This window comes from Puma concolor, chromosome B2 (assembly GCF_028749965.1).
Source record: "Puma concolor isolate L17-30 chromosome B2, mPumCon1.1.hap2, whole genome shotgun sequence".
Classification (NCBI taxonomy): Eukaryota; Metazoa; Chordata; class Mammalia; order Carnivora; family Felidae; genus Puma; species Puma concolor.
In genome coordinates this window covers 112425533-112447145 of record NC_141671.1, presented here as the reverse complement: position 1 = coordinate 112447145, position 21613 = coordinate 112425533, and the positions used below count along the sequence as shown (strand labels likewise).

Below are 21613 nucleotides of genomic sequence, written 5' to 3'. Positions count from 1 at the left end.
TTATTTTCCTGTTTACTTTTCAATAAGAAACTTGAATATATGACATTTTGATTGTGTGATATTTTGACTATTTTTTAATAAGACATTTTTGTGTATATCATTTTGCTTCATCAGCCTGCCTGTTTCTGATTGCCACAGGTTCTCTATGGAAGTCTCAACCAAAACTGTGGCATTTCCACTTTTCCCCAGGCTTCTGCTGATTTCTTTTTAATTAATATTTTAAACAAAGTTGGCACTTTGTTAGTAATATTTTTAAAAAGTTAGCACTTTTCCAGCTTTATTTTATACAGTAAGAAAGGCTATTTTGTCTAAAACCTCCTGATTAGTGATATTAATCAGATTAATATCTAATATTAAATATTTAATATCTAATATCTAATATTAAAACCACCAGATTAGTGACATTAAAAACAACAACAAAATTTCTCATGGGTATACAATTTTTATTTGAATCTGATTTACTTTTCAATGGAAATTATAAAATGCATTTACTTCTTTATTTTAAAAATGTGACTTAACATCTTAATGTGAATTATAAAACATGATAAATCTGCAGATCAAAATTGGGCTATTTGCAGTAAAAAGTTTTAAAACAAGTTTTTAAAGCACCATTTTCCACCTCCACAACAAAGATAACCTTTTAATTCGTGATCAGTCCCATAACACTGAGACTTGAGTAAATAGAAAAATTGTAGAGCTTTTCGAACCCCAGATCAGGAACCTTTCTATGCCTTCTCATAGTGGCGAACAGCAACCACATCACCAAAAGTGAGAGTCTGAAAGATGCAAAAAGAATCAAGTCTTTTTATACAAGAATATCAGTAGCTGAACTTTCTAAAGATGATCATATATAATTTACATATTATGCAAAAGAATAATGTCATTGACAAACATTAAATGCTGCATAAGCTCTTCCTTTCTTAAAATAAAAAGAAAAGAAACTTTATTTACTGAGTGAATAATAACATGTATATATAGTTTATGTCTCTAAAAGGAAAATGAAGCAAAAAAACTGACATTAACTAAGTAGATTCAGGTCAAAAGAATTCCTTTTCCCTTAAATTATCAGGGTAATCAAATTAGCTGTCTGCTTTGAAAGTGAATGGAATTTATAATAGGTTTTCATCACATAAATTGTGAAGAATTTTTAGAAAATCCAAGTCATTTGGGGAAATGGTATTTGGAATGACTTGTGTCAAAGTCATCAGGAAAAGTAAATGTACAAATGTTCTCATTGCTTTGGTTGTCATATTTCAGCTGATGTGAACCTACGTGCCTGGGTGGGTGTAACGTGGAACATGGACTCTTATGTCAAATTGGACTGAAAGAATTTCTATAAAATCTCTTTACAAAATCTAGGAGTTTTTTTAGGTTTGCTATTTACATGGATTGACATGATTTTCAAGAGCATAGCATGCCCTTGTCATTCATAGCTTTAATCTCCTTTTTTTGAACTCAGTCTTGCCTGATCAGTCAGTTATAAGCTATCCACTTTTCTGTCTTCGGGGTGGGGGGGTGGGAAATGGAGATAAAAGCATAAAGGAGAAGCTCAGACTGAATCTTTTATAAACAAATCCTTTCTTTTGATGATCACTGCAGAAATATGTGGGCAAATATTCATTACCATAAGAGGAACACTGCCCCTCTCTTCCCATCCCATGGAAAGAAGTATGAATAATGTAAGCCCTGTGTCTCAATCTAGAACAGCCCTGATTGCAACAGTTAAAGGGAAGAGAAAAAAACAGCAGTCAATTTCCTTAAATCACAAAAACAAAAAGCCCTTTCTTCTATTATCTTAGAAGGAATAGGTAAAGCAATACCCACCCACCCTCAAAAAACCCCAAAATGATATATTGACTATTTCAATGTCATCAAAATACCATTACTCAGTTCACAAAAATGTGTCTAGAATGTTAGATTAATGCATAACATTTTCCCCAGTTTATGATGCTACTACATCATTAGAGATTTTTTTAATTTTATATTTTTATAGTTTTTACATGACTACTGGTATTGAATGGAAATATTTACAAGGCACGATGCATCAAAAGAAAGACTAGAAGGAAGTAACATCAAAATGGTTCCCTCTAAGGAGGAACTACACTTTTCTGTTATATTCTAAATTATCTGCACTGAGCTTATGGAACCTGCATAAACTAAAATATAAAAAGTGTTAAGATCTCTTATTTATTACAGTAGCTGTAAAGTAATTTTTTGGATATTCAGTCAACTTGATACTCATAGTAATTTATCAGTCTTATTCATATGTTTTCATGAATATTTTTATATTTAGATTTCATTTGAGATTTAGACATTCACAGTAATACTACACAAATTCTTTCTTTGACAGTTTTAGCTAAATCGATGGAAACTTCTGAAAACCACGCTTGCATAGAATTTTTCTTTTTTTTTCTATAATTAAAGAAGCAGAGCTGATGATACAATTCACCAGGACATTTTTATGTCTTCTGTTTTACACATGATCAAAGAAGCTTGCTGAAGACTTACTGTTATTAAAGAAGGGTGGGAGAGATAGAAGGGGATGGGAACTAGGAGAGGAGTGAAAAGCAAGAAGAAACAAAGGGAGAACTGCCTTTACTTACCATAACCATTTTGCCATCCTTAATTTCTCTTACGAAATTTGTTTCTTTGCCATCCCATTTCTGTACATGAACAAGTTTGTCTCCATCCAGGCTAACAACAGACTGAGACCAACAACAAAATGCAGAACATAGCAAAAGGTACAGATTAAATTTCTGAGATGAAAGTCAAGTGAAGTGGTTTTTGAAGGAATTATAGAATTGAATGAATGGTGATCAACTAATTATCATATTAGTACCATATCCTCTGTGGCTTCTAGAGTCATTATGATAGTAAACTAATAATTCATAATTTCATTGAAGTGTGTACATCTAGATGCAAAAATTTCATATGTTAGAAATAAAAATCCTGAACAAGTACTCTCAGACTAGTCACTCTACTCTTGTAAACAAAGCCTTCAGATGAGGCAAACAGTTTCGTTAATCTGAGGCAATCAGCGACATTAAACAAAATACAATCTTTATTTTAAATGAACACTCTTACTTTCTGAAATACAAATATGAAAAGAAAAATGTAGAATAAGAGACAGATAGATTTGAGATTTGAGCTATAGCCAGTACCCACATATGTGCACTAGAATGCAAAATTAATCCTGGTGGTGTCCTCTCTGAACTGAAATACTGAGAACTTTCTCTACTCCCATCATCTAGACACGAGAAACATCAGGGATCTCTTTTTATTCCCTCCTCCCCATCCCCACCCCAGAGAAGGAGCGGTCCTTACCTTACAGTTTCTGTCATCTGCAGTGGTTTCATCAAACTCTTCTCCCAGATGGAAACTAATCTCTGTGTTTTTGAATGTGCTTTGTGTCCTGATGACCACTTTGTCCCCCTCCTGACTGACGATCACTGTTGGTTTAGTCACATTTCCCACCTGCCTAGTGGCAAAGCCCACACCTAAAAAAGCAATGCAGTTAGCAGCGACTTCCAAAATAACTCACATAGCAGGAATCTGCTTTCCTATCCTGGAATCCAGGCCCTCGAGTGTAAGTTTCATCAGGACACGTTTAGTCCGTTAATTATGCAGTATGACTACTGATGAGCTATAATACGCGGATGCTTAATTGGATGCACAAATGATAAGTGGATGCTGAAAACAAAAAGGCACAGAAGCTTCACATCCTCCCCCAGACTACCAAATGCACTGTTATTTAGCCCTGGGCAAGAAAGCAGGCAAACGCCACATTAAAAATCCCTTCAGTGGGAAATGCATAGCCTAGGATTCAGTTATGACAACATGATCTTTCTTTGTCGCTTGGCAATCTAATAGGAGAAAAAAAGGAATTGGCACTACTGAAGCTTCAGGTTAAGAAGAGAACAGCACATCTTATTTTTACCTACCTAGCGCCTTCATGTACTCATCAAAGTTCTGGCTGTCCGTCAGCTTCCAGGTAGCACAGAAAGCCTCCACCATCCTTGCCCTTTCCTTTTGCTTTGAAGACAGATAAAAGAGACAGGAGGGAGGATCTCTGGATCTTATTGCCACTGCAATTCTGAAGACCCCTTTGCACCTCACAGCAGCTCCTGCCTTCTTATTTGGAAAAGATGCAGGCAGAAAGCCAAGGATTTGAATTGCAAACACACCCTTCCACTGTCCCCCTTTACTGGAGGCTGTTGCCAGGGGAAGGGGGTGGGAAGGGGGGCTCAAATGAGGTTCCAATCCTCTTTGTGATTGGCTCAGGCCACTGGGTTAGCGGAGTAGGTCGAGTTCCTCCTTATCCACACTCTGCAGCCCTTCTCCCTGAGAAAGCTGTGCTAGGAGTCAATGGGGCTGGAGGCAGGGAACGGGGAAAATGAGAGAGGGTCTTTCAAGTTCAGCTCGAAAACTTGGCAAAGACAAGTTCAGACTGTGAGGAAAGAAAAAAGATGCACAAAAGGACATTCAGATTGATTTCCGTTAATGGCAAAGCTGGTTACAAATGAGGGCCCCCTTTAAAGAAAACCACTGAACTGCCAGACTTTTCAGACAAAGGAGGCTGAATAGTGTCTTTTATTTTCTCTCATATTTACAGGGAGAGCAAAACACAAGCCAGAATGTTCCAAACTAGGAAAAGAAGAGGAGGAGGAGGTGTGAATGCCTTCCCTAGATTGTACAACTAGAAGGCTACTCCAACTGAGTATCAATGGGACACTAACTAATTTTGGCCTCTTCCCAGCACAAACTGAGTTAATTTAAAGATCCATTGTCCTTTCTAAGAATCTGAGAACCAGACTGAGATGGAAAAGGGGTCTAAGGCAGAGTATGGTTAGGATTCACTAATGAGGTATAAAAATAAAGAAAAGAATGCTCTTTTCCCCTTCTTCAACAGATTATAGAATCCATGAGGAAAAACGGAACATAAGGTCATTTAGTAAGATTTGGAATGACCCGCACTGTAGGACCTTTTGATTTCCTGAGGCCACATCCACTATACAATCTGTGTATAAATTGGGGATCAGCAATGGGAGTAGGATAGGAATTGGAGGAACCATAGAAATCAGACGATCTTTAGCTTACTTGTTCCAATTCAGGGTACCCCCCAAATAGCAAAATACCTCAAGAGTTCTGAGTATTTAAAGAAGGTCTCCGAAACTCCCCTTCCTCCAGAAGTTCTTCCTGCTTTCCTTAGTGTAGACCACCTATGACAGTCTCCCTCCCTTTCATGGGGACGGAACAGGGGAATCTGATTTAGCAATCCCTGCTCTTCTCTTTCTCCCTGCATTTAAACCTCAGCCCACTGCCACTGAGCTTCTGCCCACACCAAACACAAGAGACAAGGCTTAGGACACATTTTGCTCCACTGCCAGCTCCCAGAGTCTACTTTGAGGTCTCAGAAATACCTCAAAAGTGCTCATTTAACATATATTTAATCTTTACCCATACCTGGTCTTTCTCCAGTTTTCACCACGTTTGTGAATGGCACCACTGGCCACCCTACTGCACAAGCCAGAAAATCTGGAATCATTTCTAACACTTGATTCTCTAAAATCAAAACCAGTGTCAAGGCCTATCTATTTTGCTCCCTGAATATTTGTCCAATTGTCATCCACTCCCTGTCTCTACAACTACCATCTTAATTCAAGTAGCTGCTGTCTTTTACTAGTCCTATAGCAACAACCTCTTAACTGTTCTTCCTGCCAACCTGATCTCCAGTTCTTTCCCTACTGGAGCCTGAGTGACATTTTAAAATATAAATCTGCATCTTCCTAGTGACAAATGATGTTAAGACCCTTTTCCTGAGCTTCTCTGCTATTTGTATATCTTCTTTTGTGCAGTGACTGTTCAAATCTTTTGTCCCATTTTTTTTCTTAATCATTTTATTATTTTTTTTAATGTAATTTATTTTCAAATCAGTAACCTATAGTGTGTACAGTGTGCTCTTGGTTTTGGGGGGTCTTTTGTCCCATTTTTAATTGGGTTGTTTGTCTTGTAGTTACTGAATTGTAGAGTCCTGTATATTCCAAGTAAAAGTCATTTGTAAGTTTTTTTCATTTTCTTTGTTTTTTTTTAATTGTGATTTCATTGGCATGTCAAATGGATCAGGTGTATACATTAAATATGTGCAGTTGATTCTATGCTGCTTATAGCACGGCAATGCCATTTAAAAAAATCTAAATCCTATCTTGTTCCTTTCCTGCCTAAATTCCTTCAAATGACTTCCTCCTGCTCTCAGGTTGAAGAACAAAATTTCTGACATTGCCTATACCTGGCCTGCCCCTAACATTTGAAGGACTCAGAGTAAGAACTCAAAGGGAGGCTGATATGCCATTATGTCTAAACAATAAAAGTTATGGATTTAACAATGCACATAGCCTGACCAGCATCCCAGACAGGACTCAAAGCCTGGCCTTCCCTCCTTTCCTGATAGGTCACTCTGTGGCTTCCTGCAGAGCTGGTGGGGTGGGTGGGCAGGAGCTGGTCTGGAATTCCCTAAATCTGGGATGGAGACTAACTTGGATTTGGTGTTGTGCTGACATGACTAAAGATGCCAGAGACCACCATGAAAAGCCTGAAATGAAACCAACCCAGAGAAAGCAAAGTATACTCAGTTAGACCCTTCTGACATCAATTGAGCCTTTGAACCAAGTCCCTAAACTAGCCCCATCTATGATCTTTTCATAAATTCTCTTTCTTAGACGAATATCATATGACTTCACTCATAGGAGGAATTTAAGATACAAAACAGATGAACATAAGGGAAGGGAAGTAAAAATAATATAAAAACAGAGAGGGGAGCAAAACATAAGAGACTCTTAAATACAGAAAACAAACTGAGGGTTGCTGGAGGGGTTGTGGGTGGGGGATGGGCTAAAAGGGTAAGGGGCATTAGGGAGGACACTCGTTGGGATGAAGACTGGGTGTTATACTTACAGGATGAAACACTGGAATCAACTCCTAGAATCATTATAGCACTACATGCCAACTAACTTGGATATAAATTAAAAAATAAATAATTTTAAAAAGTAAAAAATAAATAAATAAATAAATAAATAAATAAATAAATAAATAGATCTCCACATGGACCATCCCCTGAGAGCAACAACAACAACAGCAAGAACAAAAATTCTGTTTCCTTGCTTAATCTAGATGATTAATTAATCCATCATGGAAACCATCCTCTATGGTAGAAGTTCTTAAACCAATTTATTTTGCAACATCAAAATATTCTTATGTGTTGCATCTAATAAAACATGTTAAAACTGATAAAATGTTTTTTATTCTAAAATTTAGTAAATTATCTTATTTTGTAGTCTAAGATTGTAAGATCATTGAAAGCAGGGCCCATGTATTCTTTAGATTCCCTATAGATTATGGTGCTGACATTATTTGTCCATTTTTATTAATTTCTTCCACTTTTTACATAAGGATATAAGTTAAAGATCTATAAATTCTAACTTAAAGGATATATTTTGTAATTCTTATGATTTCATCTTATATAAAACATAAAAGCCCAGCAATTTAGAGATCATTTTTTGATTGTATAGTAATTTAGTGCTAAGCAGAAGAGAATATTGTTATACACATGTCTATAGCAGAAATTTAAGGAAAAGCCACTCGACAATTTTTTAATTCTCTAAACTGACACATGTAACCCTACTATTTTTAATTATTTTTTTTTTAATTTTTTTTTTCAACGTTTATTTATTTTTGGGACAGAGACAGAGCATGAACGGGGGAGGGGCAGAGAGAGAGGGAGACACAGAATGGGAAACAGGCTCCAGGCTCTGAGCCATCAGCCCAGAGCCTGACGCGGGGCTCGAACTCACGGACCTCGAGATCGTGACCTGGCTGAAGTTGGACGCCTAACCGACTGCTCCACCCAGGCGCCCCCATTTTTAATTATTTTTTTAAATATTTTTCTTTTTTTTAATTTTTTTTTAACGTTTTATTTATTTTTGAGACAGAGAGAGACAGAGCATGAACGGGGGAGGGGCAGAGAGAGAGGGAGACACAGAATCAGAGGCAGGCTCCAGGCTCTGAGCCATCAGCCCAGAGCCCGACGTGGGGCTCGAACTCATGGACCGCGAGATCGTGACCTGAGCTGAAGTCGGACGCTTAACCGACTGAGCCACCCAGGCGCCCCTTAATTATTTAAGATATAATAGATTTATACATAAGAATGTTTGCTTTCAGATAATAGGTTATTTGCTCTTATTTCTGCGGATTTTAATAGAAGAGAAAGTGGAAGAATAGAGAAGAGACTTTGTTGTGATAAGCATAATGCAACTAATAGATATTTTTTTTCCAATTTTTCTAAACCTGAGAGCAATTTGTGACTTGGCTATGGCTTTTATAATGCAAATGCATCCACAGGTTTTGAAAAGGACATACTGTGAGAGACTGAACACTCTTTCAGTGTTTATGGATGAACTAATGACCATAAGGACTCTAAAGAATCTATGACAAAGGTTTTTTTTAGGAGCACCTGGGTGGCTCAGCCAGTTCAGCATCTGACTTTGGCACAGGTCATGATCTCAGTGTTTGAGTTCAAGACCTGAATGGTGCTCTCTGCTGTCAGCACAGAGCTGGCTTCGGATCCTCTGTCCTCCTCTTTCTGCCCCTCCCCACTCATGCTTTCTCTCTTTCAAAAATAAATAAACATTTTTTCAAAAGAGTTTTTAGTAGTGAAATAAAAGGAACAAAGAAAAAAAGTTGCTTTGGGAGACTTTTTTTTTTTAATGTTTATTTGAAAGAGAGACAGAGAGAGAGAGAGAGACAGAGCGTGAGTTGGGGAGGGGCAAAGAGAGGAGACACAGAATCTGAAGCAGGCTCCAGGCTGTCAGCACAGAGCCTGACGTGGGGCTCAAACCGACAAACCATGAGATCATGACATGACTGAAGTTGGGCGCTCAACCAACTGAGCCACCCAGGAGCCCCTGCTTTAGGAGATCTTGGCAAAATTTCCACATGGAGTCAAATCTCCTAGTGCCTGCTTTATGGCAATTTTTTCTTCTTAAGGAAACAGAGAGTTATTAGTACATTTTTAACACTGTTCTTGAGCAAAGTAACCATACATAGTTTGAATTGAAATTGCTGTGCCATAGATTAACCTTCCATTTTGGATGATAATGCCAAAATGTTTTTCAAAATGGATTCCCCAGTTTAAGCCCCCACAGGGGGACTCACATCTTCCTCAACACTTTAAAAACTTTAAAAAGCTGGTCTATCAGATGCACATAAAATGACAATTTTGTCTTGATGTGTGTTTTCCTAATCCTCACGAGGTAAACATTTCTTCATGTGTTTATTGGTCTATGGTTTCTTTCTCTGTGAAATATCTGTTCATCTTCTGCCCAATATCTTGCAGGTTATTTGTGTTTTTCTTATTGCATATTCTTGATCTTAATTGTTTTAGAGTGTGGGTGTCATAAATATTTTCTACAAATTTGTAACTTTTACTTTCTTTAATGTAGCTTTTGATAGCCAACGTTCTTACTTTTAATATTGTCAGATTTATTAATATGTTATTTTATGGTCAACATGTTTTGTCTTGTTTAAGGAAAGAGCCTACCCAAGATCCAAAAGATAGTCATCTGCATTTTCTACCGAGAGTTCTAAAGTTTTAACATTTGAGTTTTTAACTATCTTGACTATATTTTTACGTGTCATGAGAAGTGAGGACCCAAAATATACTCCACCTCTATAATTTTCAAAGTTCCATACATGTGTTGATCTCTGCATCCTATTTAATGCCACTAATCAGTTTTATAATCTCTCTAACATTGCTAAGCTATCTTAATTTGTATAACTTTATAACAATCCAGTATCTGGAAGAGCAAGTCTCCCCAACTCATTATTCTTCTTCAGAAATATCCAAACTATTCATGGCCCTTATCTTTTTACACATGTTAATAAGATTTTAAAAGATTTTTAAGGGGCGCCTGGGTGGCGCAGTCGGTTAAGCGTCCGGCTTCAGCCAGGTCACGATCTCGCGGTCCGTGAGTTCGAGCCCCGCGTCAGGCTCTGGGCTGATGGCTCAGAGCCTGGAGCCTGTTTCCAATTCTGTGTCTCCCTCTCTCTCTGCCCCTCCCCCGTTCATGCTCTGTCTCTCTCTGTCCCAAAAATAAATAAACGTTGGAAAAAAAAAAAAAAAAGTTTAAAATAAAAAAAAAAAAAGATTTTTAAAAAGATTTAAAAGATTTAAAAAAAAACAGAATTTTTTACACATGTTAATAAAATTAATGTTAATAAGATTTTATTAACATGTGTAAAAAATTCTGTTTTTTTTTTAATGGGAATTGCATCTATGTTATATCAATTTGGAAGAATTGACACCTTTATGATATTGTCTTCCTATTTATGAAAATGATATATCTATTTATATAGTCTTTAATATTGCATAATAATGTTTAATAATTTTCCCTCTAAGATTTTTATACATATTATATAGATTTATTCTTAGACAACTGGATTCCCTGAGACTACTGAAAATACTATCTTCTTAATTATATATTCTAGTGGTTTCCTGCCATTATATAGAAATATAACTGACTTTAGGAGACATTTGATTTGTAGCCTGCTTACTACACTATCTTATTATTTTTAATAACCCATAGATTAGTTTTCTATGTAAATAATCATAACATATACAATTAATGCTATTTTAGCTAACTCTTCTCTGATATAATTTTTCTTATAATATTGTACTAAGAATTTCAACTTAAGGTCAAATGTAAGGTAAAAAGTTTTGGTGTCTCATTCCTGATTTTTAAAGCAATGTTTCTAATGTTATTTTATAAACAGTCTTTTTTATAGATGTTCCCTTAAATTCCTGGTTTCCTAATTATTTTTATTATGGATGGGGTTACTGGTGGGTAATATGCTTTTTTGCCATCTAATATCATGTGGCCTTTAAGACCTACAATAAAGCAATAAAGTCTTTGATCTATCCCACCATCTGCCTCCTGGTTATGTGATGTTAAGTCTTTGTGCCAGCCAGAAACCTAGCCATATTACTTTGGATATTGCAAACAGGAACATTACATTTTAGATTATAATTCTGTTCTTTCTTTCCTGCACTTTCCTTCTCCTTCCTTGAATTAGAGAAGGGCTGGAAGTAGCTAGCATATTGCACCCTTAGAAGTATGGTTTCTAGGGGTGCCTGGGTGGCTCAGTTGGTTAAGCATCTGACTCTTGACTTTGATTCAGGTCATGATCTCACAGTTTGTGAGTTCAAGCCCTGAGTTGGGCTCTGCACACACAGTGTGAAGCCTTCCTGGGATTCTTTCTCTCCCTCTCTCCCTGCCCCTCCCCTGCTCTCTCTCTCTCTCTTAAACTAAATAAAATAAACATTAAAAAAAAATTAAAAAGAAGTGCAGTTTCTTTACACAAGGTGTTATTATCTTGAACAAATACTTTACACCACTTAAATAATAAATGATTAATGTGATAGTTTTTCTGCATGTAATATCCCAAAAGTATCAGAGAATTAGGCAGTAAGGGCAGAAGAATATTCCAACTCATTGCACACTTGTTTTACAACTGGTAGCAGATCCCATCAAACCTATCCTCCAGCTAAGATAGCTAGTTCAGATAGCTCCTCTACCTGAGAGCAGGTTTCTATCAGTTACTATCTGCACAGCAAGTTTAGTTTAAAAAACAAGCAAAAAACACTACTCATTGTTTGTAACAAATGCCAAATCTGGATGCTTATTTCTTTCTATTTAAAGAGGAAAGACAGAAAATAATAGTCAGATGAAGCATGAAATCTATGGGCATATCTACAAAAAAGTAGAGGTCACAATATGCTGAAGACAGAGAACAAGAGTATACCCTTGAAAAATGATTTATCAAAAGAAACAGAAGAAATAAACAAAAATATCTCTTGTATATCAATAAGTGCAAGTGGCTTCTATAAAACAGGAGCAAGAACCCATAAGAAGAGAAAAGATTGAAATAAAAAGGATAAGCCTAATGAAAACAAGAACAGCAGAAAGACTGAGACTCAAAAATAAGTTGAATGTGATCAAAAGACTCAAAGAAATTAATAACTAAATAGAAGGTATTATATCAACCAAAGAGAAAGTAATAAATAGAATGACATTGTTTGAAAAGAATCTCCAGAATGCAGGGAGACATTGTGAATAGTGAAAGTGAAAATGTTAGATGTGAAAAGAATGAAAATACAGTGTAATAATTATAAGATATTACTAAGATAAACATCAAAACAAATGGAATATACAAAATCATAATGGAGGAAAATCTTCCATAGTTGGAAATAGGTATCAGTATATAGATCAAAATGCCACACCATTTGACACCATAAATGAAAATAGAACCTAAACTTCCTAATTCTAGCAATGTTTTTGAATCAAATATAATTCAAATAAGTAAATATAAAAATAATGGAAAAAACAGTAGACATTCAATCAGGAGGAAAGATGCATAAAATGTTGTAAGTATGGCTGACCATAGTCTTTCCACTGTAGCATTTAGATACCAAATAAATATAGAGTGATGGTACAGAGTGTTTGAAAACAACGGTGGTTCAAATCTGTTTTAATTATATGTGAATGTAGAAGACATTTTCTCTTGGAAAATCAATCAACTTCTTATTATACCATTTTCATGTGCTGTGTCCCTGTAGGAAGAGACTATATAATAGGCTATGGACTTGAGAATCCAATTTATGATTTTATTTCTCCTAAAAATTAGTAAATTTTGATCAGGTACATCCATCCTGACAACATAGTAGTTGATTTGTGCCTGCCCCTGGGATAAGATCAAGTCCAGATTTGGAACAATGACAAAACACTTTAAGGCAATGGCTTGCAGCTTACAGGAGAGATACAAACATTCATCCCTTCTCTAAAAGGAGGATTTGGGTGTGGAAAGGGAGGATGTGCACAGTTTTTATCTAAGAGGCAACGGGTCATATAAGATTGAAGTAATGCTGCGGGTCAGGGTTTCTTGGGGATCCTTTTGGAGAGGACAGTTTTTTGTCTCTTCAAACTTCTTCTTGCCAAAATTTTAATGGATTAGAATTGAGTTAAAATTGATAAATCTTTTCAGAAAGGGTTGAATCAATATTATATGTAGTCTTTCCACTTAAAGACCTTAGATTCTAGCTCCATTTATTCAAAAGTGTGATACTTCTTTCAGTAATATGTTGATTTTCTACACAAAGTCTGTGTCCTTAATCTATTTACTCTCTTCAAGACAGCTTTCAGTGGAACAAATAATTAAAACAAAACCAAAATGAAGCAAAACTCCATAGCTTAGGAATTAGCACTTTTAATCTTAAATCTATTCAAAGTCAGTACTTAAATAAATTAATATAATAATCTTTGGCTGCCCTATATTAAAATCCTATTATGAGAAGATTTTCTTGTTTTGACTTTGAAAGATTACTGTCTGGGTTCAAAACACAGGCTTTCTTCCACTGACTATCTGTACATTTATCCTTAGAAAAATTAATTACCTAACCACTTTACCATCTGAATCCCGGTCTAGAAATGATGATGTTACACCAAATCATCACCTAGCCTTCTTTCTTAAATGTCTTAGGATTCTTTGGTACTTCTACATCATGCTGACCTATTTTCAAATTAATTTCATGGAAGCACTGTCAGAGAAATTAAGGGATCTTGGGCCTGTTTATGTTAACAGTCACCTTGTATGAGCCTCAGATGCTCACCAAGATAGAATTGAAAGGAAGAAAGAACTAAATAGCTAAGTTTGAGTTTCTATGGCTAACTATCACCTGAAAATTTCATAATTTCGCTTCAAAACAAGTTTTATTAAAATTCTGATTATTTACTTAATGAGGAATTATATACTAATCACCTCAAAAAGGCAAAAACACTCATTTTAAGTTGTTATAGTGATATATGCTCAACCTACTATTAGCTGTCAAGTATTTATGGCTAAGCAAATAACTCTAGTTAACAGCAAAGAAAACGCTCAACAAAGACACATTTTATTGTTCACATCAATTTTAAAACAAGTAGTGCACTGAAGAAACCACATTTATAGATTCATCTCTCAAAAACCTGTTTTCTCATGTCTTGAATTTTATAGTTTTCATTTTGTCCATTTTGGATATACCAACATAGATTAATGACATATAAAATATATATAACTATCTATATAACATATAATAGCATTATATAATATATGATATAATAATATATAACAATACATAATATAACAATGTAACAATAGAGCAACTTCATTTAAATAAAATCAGAATGTTATAACAAATGAAGATATTTATTGTTTTCAAAAAGAGCTATTTTAAAAATACTTGCTATTCAACTGACTAATTTAATAGTTAATGTAAAACTGCTCCTCAGCCGTATTTTCACAGTGAAAAAATAGAATGAAAAGAATTGTACCTAATGAGCTCAGAGTGGTTACAAAAATTAAATGCTATAAAAGTCAATTAACCCAAAAGAAGGCAAGTACGAAAGAAAAAAGAGGAGCTAAGCCCAAACTGGATCGGACAAATAGAAAATAAAGGGCAATATGGTAGACTTAAATATATATATGCATGTTTTTCTACAAGAAATTCTAGTTTAACTATGAAGTCACATATGTTATAAGTAATAGAAAAAATACCATGCAAGTGCTAATCATTAGAAAACTGAAGTGGTTGTGTAATTAGGAGACAAAAATAGAACAGGAAAAGGAAACTTACTAGGGATAAAGAGGGACATTTTATAATGATGGAAGTGTCAATTACTCAATTACTATTCCTTGCAAAGGGTCATGAGGAAGTAATGCAATATAGAGTGATGAAAATATTCTCCATCTTGATTAGTCTGTTGGATACTTGGGTGTGTACATTTGTCAAAATTATCAAACTGTATACTTTAAATGGTTACATTGTTCCATTTAAATTATATTTTAACAAAGTTAAAAAATGAAAAAGAATAAAATTGACTTCTGCCAAATGAACCATAAGTGGGCTAGAGTAGCATTATAGCATAGAGATTCAGAGCATACACACTTTGGCCAGACTGCCAGAAGCGAAGTCCTGTCTCTGTTCCTTACCATAAATAAAATTAACTGAATCCTTTCATTTCTCTGTGCTTCAGTTCCTCTTTAAAATGAGCAGAGTCATAGTTAAATGGTCATTGTAAGGATTAAATGAATAAATACAAATAAAGTGCTTAGTAAGTACTCAATAGATGTTAGTGATTATCTAATACAGATTATATTCTGTATTTCCTGCTTAACCTTGACTAACAGTGGACACTTCTGACGATCTGTAACATTATCTTAACACACTAAAGGGAGAAAAATAGGAGAAGAAGAAGGAGGAAGAAAAATAGCCCTTTGCTGGAAATCATTTTTTAACCCAGGGATTAATAAGAATTAATTTGTGTGTCTAGATTTTTAGCTTGAGTGATGACAAATATCTTCCTATAATTTGACTTGCATAGTTGGCAGACGCCCTATGGGGAAAGATGGCAGCCAAATACAATTTAGAATTGTTGCCAAGAATTCTTGTTACTCGATTTGAAGACTTTTAGGAAGAACTTCTGGACTGTGTGCTGTTACACTACGCAGATAGGATGTGCTTAATTAGTATGTTTGAATAAATGATTGAATGTGGGTGGGGGAGGGTGGAAGACTCATTCTGAGTATGTGATGCTTGGCCCTGCCTTATAACTTTATAAAGGAAAAACCCAAGAAGAAAACAAAATATGACGTTGATCCCAAGGGAACTTGTTTCTTTAAGAAACTTCTCAAAGCATCATGTAGCTCTACCATTTTTCACTGTAAGAGTTAGAAGCAGTCTTGCTAATTGATGTCTTATTGAGCAGTGGTCTCTAATTATTTTTTACTTTGCACCCCATCAATAAAAAATGTTGTGTCCTTCATATATATAACTTACTCATAAGTTATATGTATATATAACCATATTAACATAGTATGAATATTATGAGTAGTATGAATTTTATTACACAAAAATATAAACTGAAGAGAATGAGATGAAGATGAAATAAATAATATTTTTATATTGTCTTGTTAATTGCAGACAGCTTCATGTTACCATTAGCTACTATTTTGAGGTCAAACAAGCTTAAGGGTGAGGGTTATCTTCAGTAATAATGTCCATAAATTTTCACATTTCAAGTGATCTTCTTGTAATTGTGAAATTCTAAGCCAACTCTTTTTTTGTTAAAACTATTTATATGCTCCCAATTTATATCTTATGATGTGACTTAGAAAAACTCACACTAGCAATAGAAACATATAAGCAGTCATTTTTTGTTCTAAGGTTGTATGTTATTAGCATTGTCTTAACTCTTCAGTATTTCTGTAGACATTTTCCCAGTCTTTTCATCTCATTTTATAATGCTTCATTTAACTAAAGCTCAGTAACATTATTTGAGAATTCACTTACGTGTGTCCACACTCAATGCCAGTAATTCACAGTAAGCTAAAAGGGGATGAAAACTGGGACTACCTCTAGACTACCACATGCACTCTTTCCTCAAGACATTTCATGACAAGTGACTGATAGTATGCCTGTGTAAAGGGACAATGTCAATCCACATATAAAGATACTAAAGACTAATTTAAATCTCACTTTATATAAAATTAAATATATGTAGGAGTACTAATAGTTTCTTCTGGAATCTTTTTTGAAGTAGGCTACACGTGGAGCCCAAAGGGGTTTTGAACTCAAAAGACCCTGAGATCAAGAGTCAGAGGCTTAACCTAATGAGCCACCCAGGCACCCCATCTTCTGGGGCCAATATTGCAGAATCACTGAGATTCATGTACCCTCCTTGAGAGATCAATCAGGAAAGAAAGTCCACAAGCCACATAAGGAGGAGAGAACCCTCAAGGATAGCAGGTATGTATTTGTAGTCTAGACATACATATAATAATGTAGGTCTTTCTTTTCCTATAACTGTATTTGATTCCTAACTCAACTTCCCATTTTTATCTAAATGCAGAAAACTTTATATAGTCAATTTTCTGCAAATTCAGTAAAATTTGTGGTTACTGAGGCATTTTAGGTTTCCTATTTTTTGTTTATTTATTTGGGGAGAGAGAGACAGCGTGAGTGGGGGAGAGGCAGAGACAGACAGACTGAGAATCCCAAGCAGGCTCTGCATTATCGGCACAGAGACTGATGTGAGCCTGATGTGGGGCTCGAACTCACGAACCGTGAGATCATGACCTGAGCCAAAATCTAGATTGGGTCCCTTAACCAACTGAGACACCCAGGTGCCCCATGGCATTTTAAGTTTTCACTAAGGCAATTCAAGGATTCCTTCTTCTTCCTTCTCTATGAGGTTTCACCCAAGATCTGAAGACAGGGGGATGAGATGGAAGTGACAGAGGCCAGGGGCCAGGAAGGAAGAGAATTATGGTGGTATCACAATATCTAGTTCTCAGTCTTCTTTGGACATTGGCACTCATCCCCAGTGCATCTGATGCTGATGGTCCCTGTCCCACACAAGAGAAAGGGCACTGTCGAGAAAAATTACAAGATGTTTGGCTGGAGCCACTGCTTCAAGCTAGACTTTGAGGCACCTACTGTCACCACTGATGAACAGGGAAGGGGAAAGCCAAAAAAAAAAAAAAAAAAAAAAAAGAAAAAAGAAAAGAAAGAAAGAAAGAGAAAAAAAGAACTTGTAAAAGCCAACACTTTTGAGTTGAAAAAGGCTGAACTTTTGAGTTACTTGAAAGTCTCAGGGTCAATTAAGAAAAAGGGTATAATCCCTAAAGAGATGTCCTTGAGAGGGTAGACGTGTCTGAGAACTACAGCGCAGTGAAGGAGTTGCCATAGGAGGGGGGCATTCTGTCATCTAAACAGAAGGGATGGCGGAGCACATGGGCACCGAAGCAGGGAATCTAGCAGATTTGATGGGAGAAAATGAGAAAATACTTGCCTGATTTTCCTCTGTGAAATATGATACATTCATCAGCTGAAAATAAACCTTAAATGAATGAAGATTATCTAGGTTTGATGGAGACTAAGTAGAATCTACTTTGTGCGATTCCTATTTGAACCTAAGTTTGAATTTAGAAAGATAAAGTTACATGTCTTATACAACTGAGTCTTGCAGGCCCATGGTGGTACCCAGATACGTTGAAGCCTGTCTGTAACAAATACATGCACTACAGAGCGAAATTATCTTGAGGTGACAGATGGAGAATATTGGTGGGTGGGAATGAGGCAGACTCTAAAGTTATAGTACTTTCAGATAAACCTCTTGGTGTGAGCAAATTACTGAATGCTTTAAATTTTCTAGGTAGGTATATGGGAATCAGTGTAAGGAAAAAAACAAGAGTCAACAGAGCCTTATGAATTGCCACAGGAATTCAATCTTCTAAATCCCTAGAGAATACCTAGGAAAGAATGAAAGTTATATTAGAACCCATTCCTTAGGTTCTGAATTTCTTTAAAACACTGTCTACAAAAGCACAGCAAGACACAGAGCTCTAGTTACCTTGCAGATTAGCCATCAAGCAGTGGCAGGCGGGTGCGTGCCAGGAGACAGACCTTGCTTGTTCGGGAGAGGAGTTTGGACTCCCTGGTAAAGCCAGAGAGAACCACTTAGTCACAAATAAAGAACCGTATCAGATAGCTGCTAAGCATTTAGTCTGGAGGAAGCACACTTCCTTTTCTTTGCTTTTATGAAGACGGCATTTTGTTCTTGGCTTAAACTCTTAAAAGAAACCATAACTAAAACCAACTAAGACCATGCAGGCCTAGGAAAGCTCAACAAATCAGAGAGGGGCCACTTACCCTACGTAGCCTAAGCTCAACCAACATTTTCTCGAACTGAACAATTATGGCAAAGACTAGCCAATCACCACGTGGTGGGTGTGGACATGGCTAGGACTTTGGTGGGGAACCTGGCTACATTGGCTGTAAACTCTGAGTGCCATAAGGCTTGGTTTGCTAGAAGGGAAAGTGATTATCCTAGTTCAGACCTATTGTCCTGGCATAATTAGAAATGGCTTCCCCTTTTACTTTCAAAAGTTTCTGAAGCTTAGACAAAGTGCACAAAGCACCCTATCTATAAGCAAAGCCAATTCTTCTCCCCTTATGTACAAGCTTTCATCAGGGCTTATTCATGAAGGACAGCTTCAGCCTGCATTCTGGTCAATGTCCTCAGAGGAGGGCAAGGGGGGATGTGAGTGGCTTAGGCCAGCACTGAAGGAGGGAAACCCCTTTAAAATGACTGGCAGTTCTATTCAAGAGGGTTGCATATGGAAGCCACTATTTAGGCTTAACCCTGGAGGCAGAGCAGGAAAGTACCTAGAGTACCATGGGATACATTGCGTGATGAGGAAGTTACTAGTCTTGTGAAATAGATTTTGGATGGAAAAACTAGGTCTCAGTATTTTTGGACATTGCAGACAGGGACAAACACACTTAAATGAGAAGTCAGTTTTCTTTCTCAGAACACAAAGCTACTAGAACAAAATAATATTTCAAAAAGTAAATCATTGATTCTTTATTTTTGATCCTTAGCCTTTTTCTCAGTCAAATTAGTAAATCACCTAGCTAGTCAGCTAAGTCACCAGGGAAGGAGACTTTTTCCACAGAGGAAAGCAGAAAATACAGGTCTGGTGGAAAGCTGGGGTAGGGCAGTAGATTTTCAGTTATAGAAATCTAAGCATTTGGATTTGGGGACTCAGGCTTAAACAAGAGCCAGTCCCCTCCCCCCCCCCCCAAAGATTCTATAAGGTCCATAGGAAGTAAAGATTACTTTGGGCAGTGGTAGACGCGTGAGAGAAAAAGGGAGTGGAGCAGGGAAGCCAGAGAGCTTGGGAGCTAGTGAGTCCCTGATGAGGGACTAACTCCTTTTCCACAGGCTGTGAGGTGTAGTATGGAACAGAATTCCTGTATATGTTTGGAAGGATCTGAGAGACAGATCGTGCCTCAGTTTTCAGGTGGAGGGAGAGGAAGTGGCAAGCTTAATGAAGTTCCCTTCTTCCCAGAACCATAGCACAGTGTTATACTAGAGGTTGCCATTTGCATTATCTAAGTAGGTGTGTCTGACACAGAATTTCCCGGAGCTAAATGTGCTGAAAAGAGGTGTGAAAATAGCTAAGTGTGGCATGAAACCAGAAAGGACTGTAGACAAGATGCGGTAGTTACCTGAGTGCAAAACTTGGAGGAATGGAACTTCTCAGCAAGGGTACTGGCATGCGTAGATGATGAAAATCGAAGACAAGTTGTATCCTACCACACCTTACTCCCTCAAGGACCCACCATCATCATCTGGAATGTATGCCTAACAGCAAGGATGAAGGTGAAGGTAATAATACTAGTAGCAAAAATATAGGACTTTCTACAGACCGGCCACTATTCTATGTAGTTTACATGTATATTAACACATTTAACCCTCACAATAATTCTATGATGTAGGTACCATTATGAAACTCATTTTGCAGATAAAGAAACAGGAATACAGAGGTTAAGAATAAAAATCCTGAATTAATTTAGATAAAGTAGACTTGACTGATATCAGTTTCATGATACCTTGACTGGTCAAAAAAGTTATATTTATATATGCATAAATTTATGATACATTGAATTTTCACACAAAGATCTAAACCCACTGAAAAGATGCTTTGTGTGAATTTTTAATTATGAGGTATTATATATAACAGATAATGGCAAACCAAAGCATATTTGGTATCAAAGAAAACCACAAAATAAACCCTCCCCCCAAAAAAATCCCAAACCAGAAAAAGTCAGAGTAACTGATGCAATCCAAAAGAACAGGGTAAATGCTACAATCTTTCCTTTTCTCTTCAGTATAAACCTAGTCTTTCAGTGTTTCCTTATTTTCTCTATCAACTACCTCCTGACTTCATTTTTCTCTCTTCATGGGCCTTGCCCTGAAGTAAATCATCTCAATGATGCTTTTATCAACACCTTAAATTCTGTCACAACATCCAGGTTTAGACCACATTTCTTGTCTCTGTCCATCCTGTAGATCCCACAGTAAGAGTACAAATGGAGGCTGTTAAATGTACGTTCTATGATTTCACAAGGCTGAAAATTAGCAAAATATCAAAGACAGAAGAATTCAATTTGCACTGTTAATGAACTACCAATGTATGATTGAGTAACATTGACAAGCATATTTTATGAATTATTATACAATTATTCCATAAAATATATTTTCTTGCCTTCATTTAAGCAAAATAACTATGTATTAATCATCAAGATTTTTTTAGTTTTTTTAATGTTTATTTATTTTTGACAGAGAGATAGACCACAAGTGGGGGAGGGGCAGAGAGAGAAGGAGACACCGAATCTGAAACAGGCTCCAGGCCCTGAGCTGTCAGCACAGAGCCTGATGGCGAGGCTCAAACTCAACTGTAAGATCGTAACGTGAGCCAAAGTCGGAAGCTCAACCAACTGAGCCACCCAGGTACCCCAATAAGAAGGATTTTTCACCTTTTTTTTTGTATTCTATTGGAAGCAATTATTCTAAAGGATTAAAAGAAAATATGTAATTCAATATGTATAAAGCATGAACAGTTTCATTAAAAAGTAGATTAAAATTAATGTAAAAATCTAAAAGTTAAAATTATTTTTATG

The 21613-nt window shown here is 36.3% G+C and overlaps 1 protein-coding gene across 1 annotated transcript; it reads right to left on the bottom strand.

Annotated features, from left to right (window-relative positions):
• Window positions 1-422: 422 nt before the first annotated feature.
• On the bottom strand, window positions 423-4204 carry FABP7 (fatty acid binding protein 7). Its single transcript, XM_025925596.2, has 4 exons — window positions 3942-4204; window positions 3325-3497; window positions 2604-2705; window positions 423-776 (listed from the first exon to the last, which is right to left on the bottom strand). Exons 1-4 carry the CDS (start codon window positions 4012-4014, stop codon window positions 726-728), a joined length of 399 nt encoding a protein of 132 aa, XP_025781381.2. The 5' UTR covers window positions 4015-4204; the 3' UTR covers window positions 423-725.
• Between the last annotated feature and the right edge of the window lie 17409 nt (window positions 4205-21613).